The 18,375-nt window shown below is 47.0% G+C and overlaps 1 protein-coding gene across 4 annotated transcripts in view; it reads right to left on the bottom strand.

Annotated features, from left to right (window-relative positions):
• Positions 1-12,356, bottom strand: part of WWOX (WW domain containing oxidoreductase) — a 1,119,552-nt gene extending 1,107,196 nt beyond the window's left edge. For 3 of the 4 annotated variants that reach the window (XM_025369939.1, XM_025369941.1, XM_025369942.1), the window contains exons 1-3: positions 11,613-12,356; positions 3,353-3,417; positions 1,993-2,050 (exon numbers count right to left, since the gene is read on the bottom strand). In XM_025369939.1, the coding sequence (XP_025225724.1) occupies positions 1,993-2,050; positions 3,353-3,417; positions 11,613-11,719 (230 nt within the window). In that variant the 5' untranslated portion in view covers positions 11,720-12,356. The remainder of the gene's footprint in view (positions 1-1,992; positions 2,051-3,352; positions 3,418-11,612) is intronic. The other variant, XM_025369940.1, reaches the window with a different exon arrangement.
• Positions 12,357-18,375: the final 6,019 nt, after the last annotated feature.

Genomic DNA, 18,375 nt, shown 5'->3' with positions numbered 1-18,375 from the left:
AGCTCCTCAGGAGGCTGAGGCAGGAGGCTCACTTGAGTCCAGGAGGTTGAGGCTGCAGCAAGCTGTTACTGTCACTGTACGTCAGCCCTGGATAACACAGCAAGACCCAGTTTGAAAACAAAAAAAAACAAAACATACACACACACAAAAGAAAGCTTGGAAAAAAAAAACGTTTCCAACATATAACCAATGCGTTGATATCCTCAATTAACTGAGGGGGAAAAAACTTTCACAAGTTAGGGGAAAAGCCTTTTAACAAATAACAGGCACTCCCACCTATCCAACTGCTAGGCAGCCTTGTCCTGGGGCTGCCTATGGCGGCCTGAGAGACTCCTCTCAAGCAAGCCTTGGCCCATTAGCTCTCAATATTAGTTGTGCACCAAAAGTTCACCAGGTTTGCTCAAAAAACACGTATGTCATTTGAACTTGTTACTGTAACTACATTATTTAGCAAGCTAGTATTACACGAACTGATAACATGGGAGGTGAAAAATAGTGTCACTGGTTATCTATGAAAATGTGGTTGAATGCTTTGGAGAGCCTCAAAGACAAGCAGCTAAAAAAAATTTTTGGTTCAATCAACTGCAGTGAAAATGCTAGGAAAAAACCATAAAAGTCCCAAATGATGTAGCAATCAGATTCTTTGAAAATACTGTGTTTGCTCAACCCTAAGGTGAAAGTAGAAATTGTAGATGTTATGTTACAGGTGTGCTTGGGGAAGGAAGACAACACTGGATCCTTGCAGCGAACTCAAACTCAAAGAGCAGGGCTGGCCCGACCCCTAAATGTTGGTGTACTTGAATCAAAACACTAAAACGTTTATGTTACATTCATAACTTAAAAAAAAAAAATCCTGCTTAAATCAACTTCTATTAACCAACCAATCCTAATCCTGTCAAAGACTACTCAAGCTTCTAATTTAAATGTCAGCAGTCGTGAAACATTCATTCCCCTCTTAACTACAGTGGTCAGGAATACAGTCCCTGGAGCAGGTGCTGGGCTCAAAGCCTGGCTGTGCTACTTCTTTACTGTATAATCCTTACCAAGTCACCTACCCCCTCAAGTCTGTGTCACTGGCAGTAAGCTAGCGATAATAACAATACTACGTCTCAGGGCACCGTGGGGATCGAATGACCTAATGCTACAGACACAAGATGATCAGAATCAGGCCTGGCTCATGTTGTATGTTGGACAGGCAGTTACTATTGCTGCGTGATACTGGAATTTATCCTGAAGACACAATCAGAGAGGTGAAAAAGTCTTACAGATAAGGATGTTCACTCAACACATTATTTATAATTATAGGTTCTCAATAAAAGGAATTTAGCATTAAAGTCCAATAGGCAATTTGATAAATTATAGTACATCTGTACAAAATAATAACTCCAGAGCTGCAAAATGGCATCTTTTTGAAAAACAGATAAGGATACAAGAAAATGCTCACAATATATTATGTAGAAAAAGCAGGTTACTAAACAGCCCACACAGTGCATTCTTTTTCTTTTTTTGAGATGGAGTCTCATCCTGTCGCCCAGGCTGGAGTGCAGTGGCGCAATCTCAGCTCGCTGCAACCTCTGCCTCCCAGGTTCAAGTGATTCTCCTGCCTCACCCTCCCAAGTAGGTGGGACTACAGGCGCGTGCCACCACACCCAGCTAATTTTTGTATTTTTAGTAGAGATGGGGTTTCGCCATGTTGGCCAAAATGGTCTCGATCTCTTGACCTCGTGATCCGTCCACTTTGGCCTCCCAAAGTGCTGGGATTACAGGCATGAGCCACTGTACCAGGCCTCTTTACTTTTTTTTAAAGGATGCATGTGCATCGAAAATAGAAGAATAAATCCAGAGATGTTAAAAGTAGTTACTTCTGCTAAGATTACAGATCCATACTATTATACTTTGTATTTTTCTACAGTTACTGTGTATTAGTTTTATAATTAAAAATGCCTATTAAAAAGCAAAATAGCTGAGAGTGGTTTCTTTGTAGATACTTACTCAACAAAAAACACTTGTCCGTTCTCATCAGTTTCTTGTTCCCATCCGTATGGCAAATCTGAAACACAAGAAAGACAGGTCTACAGGTGCCAGGGAGAAGTAAAGACAATTCCTGGGTCAGGAAGGGGAGGAGCCCTCCAGGCCCCGCCCCAAGCCTGTCCCTCCCACCCAACAGCTGTCACATCAACTGGCTTCAGTCACATGTTCCAACTGCGGCAGCTGCAGAAGGCCCCTGATCCCACCTGGGCTCCACATTTTTGCCTCTTGCTTTGAAGAAAACCTATTTTATGCCTGATCACTCTATAAACCTTACTGGTTGCACCAATCAATGGGAATTCTCCCTTGAATGGGCTCACAGAACATACCTACATGCAGGGCAGGCAACCAATGTCATTCATACGCTGACTTGTGATGCCTCACATCATATTAGACGGCATTGCCATTTTTTCTCATGTGTACACGTTGACGCTTCAACTAGACCCTAAACCTCTTAAGGGCAGGAATCTTCTCAAACTTTTTTTTAAGATGGGGTCTCACCATGTTGTCCAGGCTCATCTCAAACTCCTGGGCACAAGTGATCCTCCCATCTCTGCCTCCGAAACTGCTGGGATCATAGGCACAAGTCACCTCGCCTGGTTCTTTCTTATACTTCCATTCTGTGGATCACACACTAGCTCAGAATCACCTAGAAGTCATGGTAATCTTTACGAAATTCCCAAATACTTACATATTTAATTCCATAGTATAGCCAAGAACAACTTTATAAACACTGCAACTATAGGAAAACATCATACACTGTGAATCAAAGCCCTCAATTATTTTTATTGTGTTTTCTGTTGTCATTTTTGCTATTTTTCAGACAGCATCTCACTCTGTCACCGAGGCTGGAGCGCAGTGGTATGATCTTGGCTCACTGAAACCTCCGCCTCCTGGGTTTGAGAGCGTCCTATTCCTCAGCCTCCGAAGTAGCTGGAATTACAGGCGCACGCCACCATGCCCAGCTAATTTTTGTATTTTTAGAAGAGATGCGGTTTCAACATATTGGCCAGGCTGGTCTCGAACTCCTGACCTCAGGTAATCTACCCGCCTCGGCCTCCCAAAGTGCTGGGATTACAGGCGTGAGCCATCATGTCCGGCCATTTTGGTACTTTAAGGCCAGTAAGAAATCATCCTCACTCCACCCTGCGATATCATCTTCTTCTTCTGCCAAATCCCATAAGCTCCTCAGAGTGGGAATCCGGTTTTCTCTACCAGAGAGCCCTCCCAAAAACACACCATAACCTGTCACCTCTCTGCCGGTGACATTTTCCCCGTCTACTTCATGCTTCAATCCAAGATCCTTTGACAACAACATACAAACCTCCTGCCACTCGTTTTCTTTTTCCAGTTTTTGGATGTTCCCACTGAGTCTTCTCCTCGGTGTGACTGTTAAAAAAAAAAAAAAAAAAAAAAACCACAGTAATAAATAAAAATTAACTCTTCTAAAAAGTAATCAATTGTATTACCTTTTTTTCTCTCCCAGATAATACTCTCTCTTAAGAATAGTAAAAACAGACATTCAGAGACGGCATGGGCAGAATATAAATGTCACTGTTTACATCAGGTCAAATTCCTCATGTTAGAAGCAGCAGCAGCCCTATAGAAATTTCTCGACAGCCTGCCTTTAGAAGCCAGATATAAGGAAGAAGTGAGGGAAGAAGAAGAAAGAGGACTGTGACCCCAGCTACAGGGTCAACTTTAGGAGGCTTGCTGAATCACTCAAAGTATCTAGAGGCAGTTGGGCGCGGTGGCTCACGCTGTAATTTCAGCACTTTGGGAGCCCTAGCGGAGCAGATCACGAGGTCAGGAGATCGAGACCATCCTGGCCAACATGGTGAAACCCCGTCTCTACCAAAAATACAAAAATTAGGTGGGCACGGTGGCACACACCTGTAGTCCCAGCTACTTGGGAGGTTGAGGCAGGCGAATTGCTTGAACCGGGGAGGCAGAGGTTGCAGTGAGCCTAGATCACACCGCTGCACTCCAGCCTGGCGAAAGAGCGAGACTCTGTCTCAAATAAATAAATAAATAAATAAATAAATAAATAAATAAATCTAGAGGCATTTTGCTCTGTATTTGTTTTAGTTTTATTCCAGGATGTAGCGACAAAATTCATAATATCTAATGTATATAATCTCTTAAAATGTTTACTTATTTATTTGTATTTCTTTTTAAAGAATCAGGGTCTCACTATGTTGCCCAGGCTGGACTGGAACTCCTGGACTCAAGTGACCCTCCTATTTCAGCCTCTTCAGTGGCTGGGACTAGAAGCCATTTGTCCAGCTAAAATGTTTACTCTTTCCGCAGATGTAACTTCAAAGTGTTTCATTAAGCACTGGTTCCTACCTGGTCCCAAGAGGTAGTTAAGAGATGGAGTAAGACAGCCCCATAAGTCACATAACTGTGCGCTGTGCACCTCTGGCCACGCGACCCCGTGCCTTAATCTCCATTTCCTCACCCGCAAAATAGAAATAATCCTAGCACTCATCTTGAGGGCTGCTATATAAGAATATTGTATATCCAGGGTTTCACATAGCACCTGGCATACAAAAAGCTCTGGGAAATGTAAGCTGTTACTGTGAACAAATCAGTTACATAAACTAGTCTGATTGTTGCGTCAAACTTAACATTTCATCTCAGACCACCACCCAAAGTTATAATTAAAATAGCAGGCCAATAACTAGAAACACGTGTCACCAGGTAAGAAGGAATCCAGGAAAACATACAATTACTTCATCAGGGAAAAAGCCAGGTGCTACAAGAGGCATTCAAAGGGTAGGTTGGGTTCCCTAAAAGTTTACCTACTCAATCCAACACAGACAGTTACATTTTTAAATCAGCAACATCCATCTAGGTGATAGGACATGAACATTCTTTCCCTGTCAATTACTTTAAAGAAAATAAATACAGAGAGCATGAATTTTCTTAAAAAATTCTACAACTTGCAGGCAAGGTCTTTTTATGAATTGCTGGCTTCTGGTCTGTCTTGACAAAGTCTTGGCAGCTGGGTCTCTGTCACGGTGCAGGAACGCCTCACTCAGCATGTTGAAGACTGAGCAACCCGTGCTAGCTGAGTCCAGGCAGTGTCCTCAGCGCTGCCACCTCACAGAGCTGCTGAGAAGGCGACACACGCGACACCTGTGACAGTGCTTGGAGAATTAAATCCTTGTACCAGCTACGGTATCAGTAGCAAAGACAAACTCCTACTTTGTACATCAACCACCATCCCATAGCACTTGCAAAAAAAGCAGCTCTATGGCTGGGTACGGTGACTCACGCCTGTAATCCCAGCACTTCGGGAGGGTAAGGCAGGCGGATCACCCGAGGTCAAGAGTCCACGACCAGCCTGACCAACGTGGAGAAACCCTGTCTCTACTAAAAATACAAAATTAGCCGGGTGTGGGGGCGCATGCCTGTAATCCCAGCTACTCGGTAGGCTGAGGCAGGAGAATCGCTTGCACTCGGGAGGCGGAGGCTGTGGTGAGCTGAGACCGCGCCATTGCACTACAGCCTGGGCAACAAGAGAAAACTCCATCTCAAAAAAAAAAAGCAGCTCTGACTCTCTGGTAAGGATCATCCACTCTCCGCTGGCACAGAGGGAATACTGGCATACCAACTCCTGCTTCTCCTTCAAAAGGGACGGGAACAGCAATCAGATACACCAAGCATTGGCAACAACGCGAAACCTTCCTGCCCCTTGCAGAGCTGTCTCACGCTTCTTCAAGAAAGTTAAGAGACGGAGTTGCACTTTCCTTGCCTGCCATTAAAAGTAGTCTTCATCTCATAGGCACACATCAAACGCACTTGAAGCCTGGCTCCAAAAAACTCTACCCTCAACAATCCACAAAGTGGCTGGGCGCGGTGGCTCACGCCTGTAATCCCAGCATTGTGGGAGGCCGAGGCGGACAGATCACTTGAGGCTAGGATTTCAAGACAGCCGGGTCAACATGGCAAAAGCCCATCTCTACTAAAAATACAAAAATTAGACAGACATGGTAGCACATGCCTGTAATCGCAGCTACTTGAGTGGCTGAGGCATGAGAATTTCCTGAACCTGGGAGGTGGAGGTTGCAATGAGCCAAAATCACACCACTGCAGTCCAGCCTGGGTGAAAAAGCAAGACTCAACCTAAAAAAAAAAAAAAAAATCCATGAAATGACCCTTAACAGTGGAAGCTGAGCCTTGACAGTAGGCAGGCTGGCGCAGAAAGAGCCTCCCGGCCCTTAGTAGGTGAAGCTGGGCCCTCAGACATGTAGCTTCGTGCCTGGCCCACAGCAGGTGCGCAGATGTAAACATAGAGAATGAATACTTTCCAAAGGAGCTACAAAACTCACTCAGAATATTTATTTATTTATTCAGAAAGACGTTTAGAAAACAAAACAAACTCTGTCAACCTATGTTCTTGACTTTCACAGAACATGCCTAAACCAGGGTTTCTCGTCCTCACTGCTGGTGACACTTGAGGCTGAATCACTCTTTTTTTTTTTTTTTTTTTTTTTTTTTGAGACACGGTCTCACTCTGTCACCCAGGCTGGAGTACAGTGGTGCAATCTCAATTCACTGCAACCTCTGCCTCCCAAGTTCAAGCAATTCTCCTGCCTCAGCCTGAGTAGCTAGGATTTCAGGCACCTGCCACCATGCCTGGATAATTTTTGTATTTTTAGCAGAGATGGGGTTTCACCATGTTGGCCAGGCAGGTCTCGAACTCCTGACCTCAACTGATCCACCTGCCTCAGCGTCCCGAAGTGCGGGGAATCCAGGCATGTGCCACTGCACCCAGATCACATCATTCTCTGTTGTGGGGTTGTCTTGGGCACCACTGGCCTCTGCCCATCATATGCCAATACCCCAGTCCCATAGCTGTGGCAACAGAAAGCGTCTCCAGACATTGCCAACCGTCCCCTGCAGAACACAACCATCAATGGGGAAGAACCCAGGACCAGCTGAAGCAGAGACAGTAATTTGGTCGTGAAGATTCTGGAGCCTGACTGCCCGTTTTCTGGGTCTCCCATACGCCAGCCACTCTGCCCTTGAAGAAGTCATTTAATCCCATGCCTCAGTTTCCTCAACAGTTTACATGGGGACAATAACAGCACCTACTTCTCGGGGTTATAGAGTTAACACAGGAAGAACTAAGAACTCTACCTTTCAGCAGAAGACTTATTTTTCATAAACATAAAAATTAATTAAAAGGTGTTCTTTTTAATTATAACCTTAAATGACTTTTTAATGAAGAGAAAATTAGAACACATGTCCCCTAAGTGTTCTCCTATTCTCCTTTAAATAAAAGCCAACTTTGATTTTTTATTTTTTCAATAAGCTTGCCATTTAAAGAGATGATTAATAGTAATCTAAACTTAAACCAAAGGATTCAAAATTAAGTGAACATCATATTACGTGAATACCACACTTCCACGCATGGGGTGTTTTCTGTTATTTTTTTATTCTTTTTTTAGACAGGGTCTCATTCTGTGGCCCAGGCTAGAGTACAGTGACACAACCATAGCCCACCGCAGCCTCGAGCTTCTGGGCTCAAGCAATCCTCCCACCTTGGCCTCCCACCATGTCCCGCCTACAGGGTGTGTGTCTGTGTTCTGAACACAGTGTAAGTTAACAGGGAGATCTAGAGTTGACGGTGAGGACAGCCAGCCCTGTGGACGCAGGAGACATGGAGGCCTCTGATTGCCAAAAGGCCTGAGCTTCATAAGGAGGACAGGGAAGGGCAAACAAGGACGGCTCTGACACTGAGACCCTGTCCCTCCCTCCCCATGTCCCACGAAGGGGCTGCTCTGAGACTGTTAGGGGAGAGGGGTAGAAGAAAGACCCACCAGCACTCTCAGGTCTCTGGTCTCCCCAGACCCCATCCCTGGGGGCCAGCCTGGTGGGCTTTGGAGCCCTAAGACGCGCGTGCCTTTGAGACATACAAGTGAACCATGGGGCAGGTGGGAAAGCAGGAGAGGCCAACAGCAGCCACACAAGACCAGGCTCCACCAGACCCCGAGGTCTCAGTGGGAGCTACAGCCTCTCTCCCTGGCCGTGGCCCTGCTACACGAGGGGAAACAATATGGAAAAGAAATGACTCAAAGAGAAGCCTCCTAGAAAGCACATCCGCAAAGTCTCCCCAACCCCAAGAGAAAAACCAGCGTCACTTCCAGAGTCAGGAAGGAAAAGGGGTTGGAACGAGCACAAAAATTTAAACAGAAAAGGGCCAGGATGCTCACAGATCAGGAGAGATCAAGGGAAGGTGGGGTTGCGACGGATCAGAGGCATCCTAACCTAACGCCCAAAGAACTTCAGCCTTTCTGCCCTGACACCCAGAGAACTGAGGGCTGGCGGGGATGGACAGAAGGTCCAGAGAGATGAGTCCTCCAGCTGGGAGCCAGCCAAGCCCTGGCATCTCAGCTGGTGTAAACAATAACTAGCTAATGCATGTGGGGCTGAATACCTAGGTGATGGGTTGACAGGTGCAGCAAGCCACCATGGCACATCCTGCACATGTATCCCGGAATTTTAAATTAAATTAAAAAAAAAAAATAGAGTCCGAGAGGCCAGCTTGACACCTAAGACAGTAGTCGGGGGGCTGGAGGAAGAGCTTTTGGAAACCATGTATGCACCCGAGCGCCCTGGCCACGGGAAGAAAGCAGATGGGAGAAAGGCCAAGCAGCAGGAAGGCAGGCACAGGGGGCACGCAGGGCAAGCGGGAGCAAGGGAGCCCCAGGGCCCTGGCGCCAGGATCCAGGGCACGCCTGCAGGGAGGCAGAAGCACCTCTGTGGCTGAGTGGCAAAGAAGGAGACGCCCCACAGAGCCAGAGACACAGGTGGGCTTAGGAAGCCGGAAGGGGGTCATGTGCATCTCTGTACTCTGAGGCCCAGTGCACCGCTCACCCACCCACAGAAGCCCACGGCTGACCTTCCTGAGATGATTCATTTACTCATCCCACAGGGGTTCATCTTACAGCTTCTGGGTGCCAAGCACCGGGGACGCGCAGATGAACAAGCTGCCCTCATGATGTCTGCAACCTGGGCAAGGGAGACAGGGCCAACGAGGAAGAGTACACAGCCAAGGCTGAGCACGAAGAAGCAGAGAAACAAGGTGACCAGTACAAGGTTGAGGGGACACCCACAGTCAGGAAGCTTACATGTCTCTTGGGCAGTGACACGTAAGCTCGGCTCTGAAAGACGAAAAGGAACCCTTCCCGACAGACGTACAGGTGACAGGGACAGTAAGTGCCCGCTCAGGAGCTTGTCTCGACCCTGCAAAGGCTAATGGAGTTCTGCTGCTGCTGGAAAAGGCCCTTTAATTCCCAAGAGCCAGAAATTCTTCCTGACGTCACAAGCCGAATGCCACTCTCCGCCTCTGCCAACAGAGCCCAAGCTTCTCCACAAGGCGCAGAACTCCTTGAACTGGGTCCTCCCTTCCCTGCCTTAACCTTCACATTCCTGGACCCTCACAAAGATCACGGGCCCCTGGACAGGCCATGCAGGGGCCTCTCCTCTCACTGTTCCCTCTACCTGAACTGCCCTCCTGCCCCACCCACTTCTACTTGCGCTCAAAACACCGCTCTGGGCTTGGTACAGAGCCTCAGGCCTGTGATTCCAGAGCTTCAGGAGGGAGGCTGGCTTGAGTTCAGGAGTTCAAACCAGCCTGGGCAACATGGTGAGACCCCATTTCCAAAAAACATGTAATAATTAACTGGGTGTGGAGGCACACCCCTGTGGTCCCAGGTACCCAAGAGGCTGAGGCGGGAGGATCGCTTGAGCCCAGGAAGTCAAGGTTACTGTGAGTGTGCCACTATATTCCCTCACGTTCCCCCCCAATACCTACACACACTTCATGCCAGACACGCTGCTTCCCGGTATACACACTGCGTGGGGACGCTCCTACACATGTCACTGTGCCCTAATAAGACTGGGTCCTAAGGATGACAACTGGCTTTTACTTGCCTCGGTATAACCAGTGCCAGCAAAACACCTGGCACATAATACCTCTGTGTGTCTTGAATGAACTCATCAGAACTTTGTTTTTCTTCTACCTTGCCACCAAAGGCAGCAGTGGTTCACATCCTTGCATATATTAGAATCACCTGGGAGGGAAGAGTTTTACAACCTACCAAGGGAGAGGGGAGAGGCCAAACCAATTAAATCAGAAACTCTGGGCTGGCGCAGTGGCTCCTGTCTGTAATCACAACACTTTGGGAGGCCGAGGTGGGCGGATCACTTGAGGCCAGGAGTTGGAGACCAGCCTGGCCAACAGGGCGAAATTAGCCAGGCGTGGTGGTGGGCGCCTGTAATCCCAGCTACTCGGGAGGCTGAGACACGAGAATCGCTTGAACTCGGCATTCAGAGGTTGCAGTGAGCCGGGATCGCACCACTGCACTCCAGTCTGGGCGCGAAGCGAGACTCTGTCTTTAAAAAAAAAAAAACGAAAAACAAACAAACAAAAAAACCCTCTGGAAGTGGGGCCCAGAAAAAGCCACTTACAAAAAGTTTCCCAGGTGCTGAAAATCAGATTTACATCCATGTTTCTCAAAACCAGGTGATAATCCACCTCACCTGGAAAACTTAAAAAACAGACTCCCAAGGTTGAGAGTCTACTGCAGTAGGTTCTCTACGGAGACCCAAAACGTGTATTTAGAACATTTCCTACGTGATTCTAAGGTGCTGATATAAGACGCACTGTCATATCTGAAGAGCAATCAGGAAAGACAGTTAAGGAACAGAGAGTACCTACTGTGTGCTTTATGCACAGTGCCTGAACTGACCCTCACATCAACCCATTTTACAGGTAAGAAGACCGAGATTAAACGTTCTTTCAATGGCCCAAGGTCACACAGTTAAAGATGAAGGTTTTGCTGTGGTTTCCAAAACTTTCCCACGGAACGATAGTGAGGCTATCTAGGACTTCTGCTAAAAAAAAATACTCCTGGCTGGGCGCAGTGGCTCACGCCTGTAATCTCAACAATTCTGGAGGCTGAGGCAGGTGGATTGCTTGAGCCCAGCAGTTCGAGACCAGCCTGGGCAACATGGTGCGACCCTAGTCTCTACAAATACTTAAATAAATAGTCGGGCATGGTAGTGCATGCCTGTAGTCCTAGCTACAGGCTGAGATGAGAGGATTGCCTGAACCCGGTAGGTAGAGGCTGCAGTGGGCTATGATGGCACCACTGCACTCCAGCCTGGGTGACTGAACAATACCGGTCTGGAGAAAACAAAACAAAACTCCTAGCCCTGCAACCCTAGAGCCTGCAGGAGGGAGCTGAGCACGTGCACTTTTTAAAATGTCTTTATTTTTTGGCGGGGATGAGGCCGTTTTGCCCTCGCCGCGCCGCGCAGTGCTGCATCCTGAACAGCAGAGGGCGCGCCGGGAAGCCGCCAGGTGACCCCCGCTGGACCCAGGGCCCACCAAGGGGGCCAGCCCCTCCTGGGAACCCTGGACCCTTGAAACCCTGAAGCTCCTTAACAGTCACTTCCACTTTGCACGGCACTCGCTGCGCTGGAGTGCGCGCCCTCCCCGCGCTGGTGGCGTCCGAGGGCATTGCAGGGTCCCAGGTGCGTCCGCGGCCCCACTGCGGCCCCCTTACTTGGCGTAGTAAACCCAGCCGTCCTTGGTGGTTCTCTCCTCCCAGCCCGGGGGCAGCTCGTCCTCACTGTCCGTGTCGTCCAGGCCCGCGTAGCGCAGCGCTGCCATGGCTGACTGTGGAAGCACCTAGCCCCCCAATCAACTGCTGCCGGGTCCCCTCGCCCAGGAACTCACTCCGGCTCCAAAAGAGACCCGCGCGCGTCGGGGCCCGACCGCTCACGCCTGCGCACTGCGCCCTCCAGGGGCCGCTCCGCCGACCGCGAAGCTGAAATCCAGTCTCCGCAACATCGCGAATGCCGGCGTCAAAGGGGCAGGGCCGAGAGAGGAAGGCGGTGAAAGCGCCTAAGAGATCGCGCTGCCGCCGGGCTAGACAGCAAAACCGGAGAGCGCTCCGAGGCGCTGGAGATGGAGCGGAGCCTTGTCCGCCTCCCCGCCGCAGGGAAGGGGCGTGCGCATCCAGTTTCGGTCCGGGACTCCGCCCGTTGCTGGGCTACCCGTAATCACTTCCGCGTTGTTCTGGCCAATCCTGCAGGAGCTTGGCAATTGGATATGGGAAATGTAGTCCAGGCGGCGCCTGACTGGAAAGCGGCGCCCAGGGTGTCCTGGATTTCTGTCTCTGCTCGCCTTGGGGGCTCGTGAAAGTCCATGATCAGAAACTTTCCAGGACTTGCCAGCATTCGTGCTGATTCACAAACTTTGTTTTGCATATGAACACAATGTTAAAATATAACCTGGAAAACTTAAAACTGCTGATTCCTGATTTCCTGTTTTAGAAAAGGTTCTTCCAGCCAAAACAGGGTGCTGTTGATAATAGCAACTGATGTTTACGGAGCACTTAATATGGAGTCCAGGCCAGAAATGCACAGACGTCTCATGTACCTGACACCTTTGTGTAGCGGGCACAACTCAGAAAGAGTAGCTAGGCCGGGCTCAGTGCCTCATGCCTGTAATCCAAACACTTTAGGAGGCTGAGGCAGGAGGATCACTTGAGGCCAGGAGTTTTAGAACAGCCTGGGCAACATAGCAAGACCTCTGTCTCTACTAAAAAAAAATATTTTTTTAGTTTGCCGGGCGTGGTGGGTGCACATCTGTAGTCCTAGCTACTCAGTGAGGCTGAGGGGGGAGGATCACGTGAGCCCAAGAAGTCGAGGCAGCAATAAGCTATGATCGGGTCACTGCACTCCAGCATGGGCAACAGAGAGGGCTGCTGTCTTTAAAAAACTGCCTCACCTTTACAGAATTTCCTTTAGTAAGTCTGGAATGGGTCCAGAATCTGCAGAGAGAAAGAAAGAAAAAGAGAAAGAGAAAGAGAGAGAGAGAGAGAGGGAAGGAGGGAAGGAGAGAGGGAAGGAAGGAAGGAAAGAGAAAGGAAGGAAGGAAGGAGAAAGGAAGGAAGGAAGAAAGGAAGAAGGAAGGAAGGAAGGAAGGAAGGAAGGAAGGAAGGAAGGAAGGAAGGAAGGAAGGAAGGAAGGAAGGAAGGAAAAAGAAAGAAAGCGGAAGGAAGGAAGGGAGGGAGGGAGGGAGGGAAGCTAACTACCTCAGGAGACACAAGAAGAGAGGAGAGCCGGGGGATTCCTGGCAATTGAGGTCCCATCACTCCACTACAGTTATTGACTCATCTGTGTAGTCCCGACTAAACTGACAAAGCACATCCGGGACTTCTTTCTATTGTCAGCACTTGGTAAATGCTTCAACCTACAACTTTGTTAAATGAACGAATGAATGGTGTGATTCCTTAGGTTTGGTTCTCTGTGAATCAATCTAATTAAAAACAAAATCCTGTATGTACAAAGTAGACGCAAGTCCTCTTGGACCACCAAGAGGTATCCTATAAATGTTCTGTATCCAAAACCTCAAGCAGATCTTCAGCTTGTGCCTAAGGAGTTTTCCAGAACATTCCCTGTTTGGCATATGCTCCCCAGCCCTGTGTTACAAGGAAATCTACTGACCATGATTTATCAGGCCTAGGTCCCAGAGAATGCAAGCCTCCATGAGAATAATTAACATATATTTGATTCTGCTGAGAGAGCAAAAAAATAAAATTGAAAATAAGGAATTTTAAAAGTATATATGTTAATGGGCAGTGTGTGGCAACTGCTTTCTGTGTTCATGTTCTCAAATTGGTGATTGCTTAGGATTCCTGCTCTATGCACTCTTTAGCGGAGACACTTGCCTTTCTGTACTTGACCAACCAAAAACAAGCTTAACAAAGCACTGTTTAGTTTCAACAGACCTGCTGTCTCATCTTAAACCTATCATAAGATTTTTTTCCAAATCCACCTGTGTTTAAATCTGCTACCATTGGATTGGGCGTGGTGGCTCACAACTGTAATCCCAGCACTTTGGGAGGCCGAGGCAGGAGAATTGCTTGAGCCCAGGAGTTCAAGACCAGCCTGGGCAAGATAGTGAGACCCCCACCCCATCTCTACAAAAAGTTTAAAAGTAAGCCAGTGTGGTAGTGCATGCCTGTAGTCTCAGCTACTCGGGAGGCTGAGGTTGGAGGATCACTCTAGTAATCCTAGAGTAATTACTAGAGTAATTACTAGTAATCCTAGTATTTACTCCTAGGCTCTAGCCTGGGAGTTCGAGGGTATAGTGAGCCATGATTGTACCACTGCACTCCAGCCTGGGTGACAGAGTAAGACTCTGTCTTAACAACAACAACAAAAAAAGGTAAATAAAAATAAATGTGCTACCCACTAATCTGTTGCTCCACTGCTCCCCTCAATTTAGCCCCTTTCCCCTCTCACCTAAGCCTTCTTATTCCTTTGCTATTGGTAGGAAATTCAGTCACAAAATCCCCTGATTGTGGGGCGAGGAAGGAATGAGGTCAAACTCATTAGCCTCAGTTTCTCCATTCATTATCTTTGACTCTGTTCAGTTTCACAAGGACTGTCTGCTTAAGTTTATCTTGGTTTTCTCTGGCCACAGCTTCTGCTGGCATCTGTTACCTATAACTTGACATCAGGCCACAGCGAGTGATATAGCATGGTATTCTCCAAAGTAGGTAGCAGTCCCCCTGGAAGAAGTTTAAACTTCAGGGTCTATCCTGTGTTGATCCTACCACTTTGGAAATTCCCTCTAAGGCTTCTCCTGCCGCTGACACCAGAGTTTCTCAACCTCGACATTACTGATAATTGGAGCCAGATCCTTCTTTGTGGTGGGGTTGTCCAGTACATTGTAGCATGTTTAGCAGCATCTCTGGCCTCTACCCACTAGATGCCAGTGGTAGATGCCCCTCTCCTAGTTGTTATAACCAAAAATGTCTCCGGAAGTTGCCGGTTTTCCCCCATTGGAGAATCTATACTGATAATAAATTAGTAAATGACTCACTTATGAATCACAGGAGTTCTGCTGAGATTTCTTTCAGGCATTGAGGAGCCTGCTCCTGTCAGGAGATTCACAGGGTGGTCCTGGGACCCTGGTGGCTCCAGCACAGGCTCTGATTACTGAGTTCTGTAGCATAGTCTGGATGCCTCTCACCTTCCTAGCCCCTCTGCAGGTCAGAGACATCCTGTGGAAATCTGGCTGGCTGGTCCAGACTCCAATAATGGTGGGAGTGGTTATCATTTTTTTTTCGAGACGGAGTCTCACTCCGTTACCAGGCTGGAGTACAGTGGCGTGATCTTGGCTCACTGCAACGTCCACCTCCTGGGTTCAAGTAATTCTCCTGCCTCAGCCTCCCAAGTAGCAGAGACTACAGGCGTGCACCACCACGCCCAGCTAATTTTTGTATGTTTAGTAGAGACGGGGTTTCCCCATCTTGGCCAGGCTGGTCTTGAACTCCTGACATTGTGATCCACCCACCTCGGCCTCCCAAAGTGCTGGGATTACAGGCATGAGCCACCGCACCCAGCCTCTTCTCCCTTTCTTATAACTTATTTGTTGGGCTCTATGAGGTTGAAGAAGTAAGACATGCAAGCATTGGGAACTTTTTCCTCTTGAAGTTTGTCTCCTCCCCTCCATGGGCTACATTTTCTGCTCTCTCCTTACTGGCTTCCTCTGTTTACTCACAGTTTCTGGCCCCCTGAACTTTAGCTTTGACTTTGCTTTGATGAGGATCTGTCAGCAGGCAAGCCCTACTGAAGTTGGTGAGGGTTAGATTATAATCGGTTTGAGAAGGCTTATGTTTGGGAATGAGCCAATGTTCTCAAAATGTTACCCTAAGAAAGCCGTAAGAATGGTTTGTTTTAAACAACCCCATTAAAAAGTGGGCAAAGGACATGAACAGACACTTCTCAAGACATACATGCGGCCAAGAAACATATGAAAAAAAGCTCAACATCACTGATCATTAGAGAAATGCAAATCAAAACCACACTGAGATACCATCTCATGCCAGTCAGAAGGGCAATTGTTAAAAAGTCAAAAAACAGCAGATGCTGGCAAGGTTGCAGAGAAAAAGAAACACTTTTACACCCTTTGTGGGAGTGTAAATTAGTTTAACCATTGTGGAAGACAGCGTGGCGATTCCTCAAAGACCTAGAGGCAGAAATACCATCTGACCCAGCAATTCTATTACTTGGTATATACCCAAAGGAATAGAAATAATTCTATTATAAAGATACATGGACGTATATGTTCATTGCAGCACTATTCACAATAACAAAGACACAGAATTGACCTAAATGCCCATCGATGATAGACTGGATAAAGAAAATGTGGTACACATATACCATGGAATACTATGCAGCCATGAAAAGGAACAAGATTATGTCGTTTGCAGGGACATATATGGAGCTGGAAGCCATTATCCTCAGCAAACTGACACAGGAACAGAAAACCAAACCCTGCATTGATATGATTTGGCTGTGTCCCCACTCAAATCTCAACCAGAAATTTATCTCTCAGAATTCTCACATGTTTCTGGGAGGGACCCAGGGAGAGGTAATTGAATCATGAGGGCTGGTCTTTCCCATGCTATTCTTGTGATAGTGAATAAGTCTCAAGAGATTTGGTGGGTTTATCAGGGGTTGCCACTTTTGCTTCTTCCTCATTTTCTCTTGCTGCTGCCATGTAAGAAGTGCCTTTCACCTCCCACCATGATTCTGAGGCCTCCCCAGCCACATGGAATTGCAAGTCCAATTAAACCTCTTTTTCTTCCCACTGTCGGGTGTGTCTTTATCAGCAGCTTGAAAACGGACTAATACACACATGTTCTCTAAGTGGAAGCTGAATGATGAGAACACATGGATATATGGAGGAGAATAACACACACTGGGGCCTGTCAGAGGGAGGCTTGCAGGGAGGGAGAGCATTAGGAAGAATAGCTAATGGACTCTGGACTTAATACCTCGGTCATGGGAAGATCTGTGTAGCAAACGACCATGGCACACAGGTACTTGTGTAAAAACCTGCACATCCTGCACATGTATCCCTGAACTTAAAATAAAAGTTGGAGAAAAACAAAAGAATGGTTTGTTTTTAATCGCTTCTCGGCCTTTTGGCTAAGGTCAAGTGAAGAATGGTTTGTTTTTGTAAAGACAAATGAATCACATTGATTATTAGCAATGAGGTTAAAAAAAACCAGCAATGTTTAGTTACACAACTGCACACCAGATGGCCCTAGCCACCCACGATTTTAAAGGCTAAAGCCCAGTTCTTAACAAGGATTTCTACATTTAAATTTTCTTTTCTTTTTGACTGATTACTTCTGCAATAACTGACAATTTATGCACATAAGATGGATCAATTTTTACTGAACACAATTTGGCATTAGTCAAAAGAAATGTATGCAGGAGGCCGGGCGCAATGGCTCAAGCCTGTAATCCCAGCACTTTGGGAGGCCAAGACGGTGGATCACGAGGTCAGGAGATCAAGACCATTCTGGCTAACATGGTGAAACCCCATCTCTACTAAAAAAAATACAAAAAAACTAGCCGGGCGAGGTGGCGGGCGCTTGTAGTCCCAGTTACTCAGGAGGCTGAGGCAGGAGAATGGCGTAAACCCAGGAGGCGGAGCTTGCAGTGAGCTGAGATCCGGCCACTGCACTCCAGCCTGGGTGACAGAGCGAGACTCCGTCTCAATTAAAAAAAAGAAAAAAAAAAAGAAATGTATGCAGGAGGCACAAAGTTCTAGTGCAAGAGTCCTGGAGCCACGTTTCATTAGTTTATTATCATTACCCTGAAGATGATCATATCCTTCCCTTTCCAACCTCAAATACACAAACAACCCAACAACTCTGCAAACCTGATTTAACTTAAATTGCCATTCTTTGGGAAATTAAGCCTGATGCTTTGGTGCAAAACTCAATGTACTAAAGAAATCTGGGAATCGTCCTAGCTCTTCTGATAATTTTCTCATTGGGAGGTAACCAATAAGGAAGAATATTGAAGAGCAGTCTTATGGAAAACTCTCTTAATCAATGTGTCATTATTTAGGAAGATATGTTTGTATTTCATCTATTCATTGAAACACCAAATGAAAACAAATGCTATGTCTCTTATATAGAGAGAGAGACTCCTTATATCCAGAAATAACAATGAATTAGCATAAGGTCAACAGTCAACCCAAAGAACTGTGGATTGAAGGTTCTAAGACAAATTTAAACCAAGACCTATAAGGTATGCAGAAACAGGGGAGAGTCCCCACGTTAGTTTCCTGTCATTTATCTTTTGAACCCGACTAATGTCACAAACTGTGACACTGGCCAAGTCCTTCAACTTTCCTTAGCTTCATTTTCTGAAAAATGAAAATAATAGTAATGCCTGCCTCACAGCTGTGTTAAGATATTAAATAAGACAACACATGTCATCACATATATG

The sequence above is a fragment of the Theropithecus gelada genome, chromosome 20, assembly GCF_003255815.1.
Source record: "Theropithecus gelada isolate Dixy chromosome 20, Tgel_1.0, whole genome shotgun sequence".
Classification (NCBI taxonomy): Eukaryota; Metazoa; Chordata; class Mammalia; order Primates; family Cercopithecidae; genus Theropithecus; species Theropithecus gelada.
Note: the sequence above shows the minus strand (reverse complement) of the source record. Positions and strands in the feature narration are given on the sequence as shown.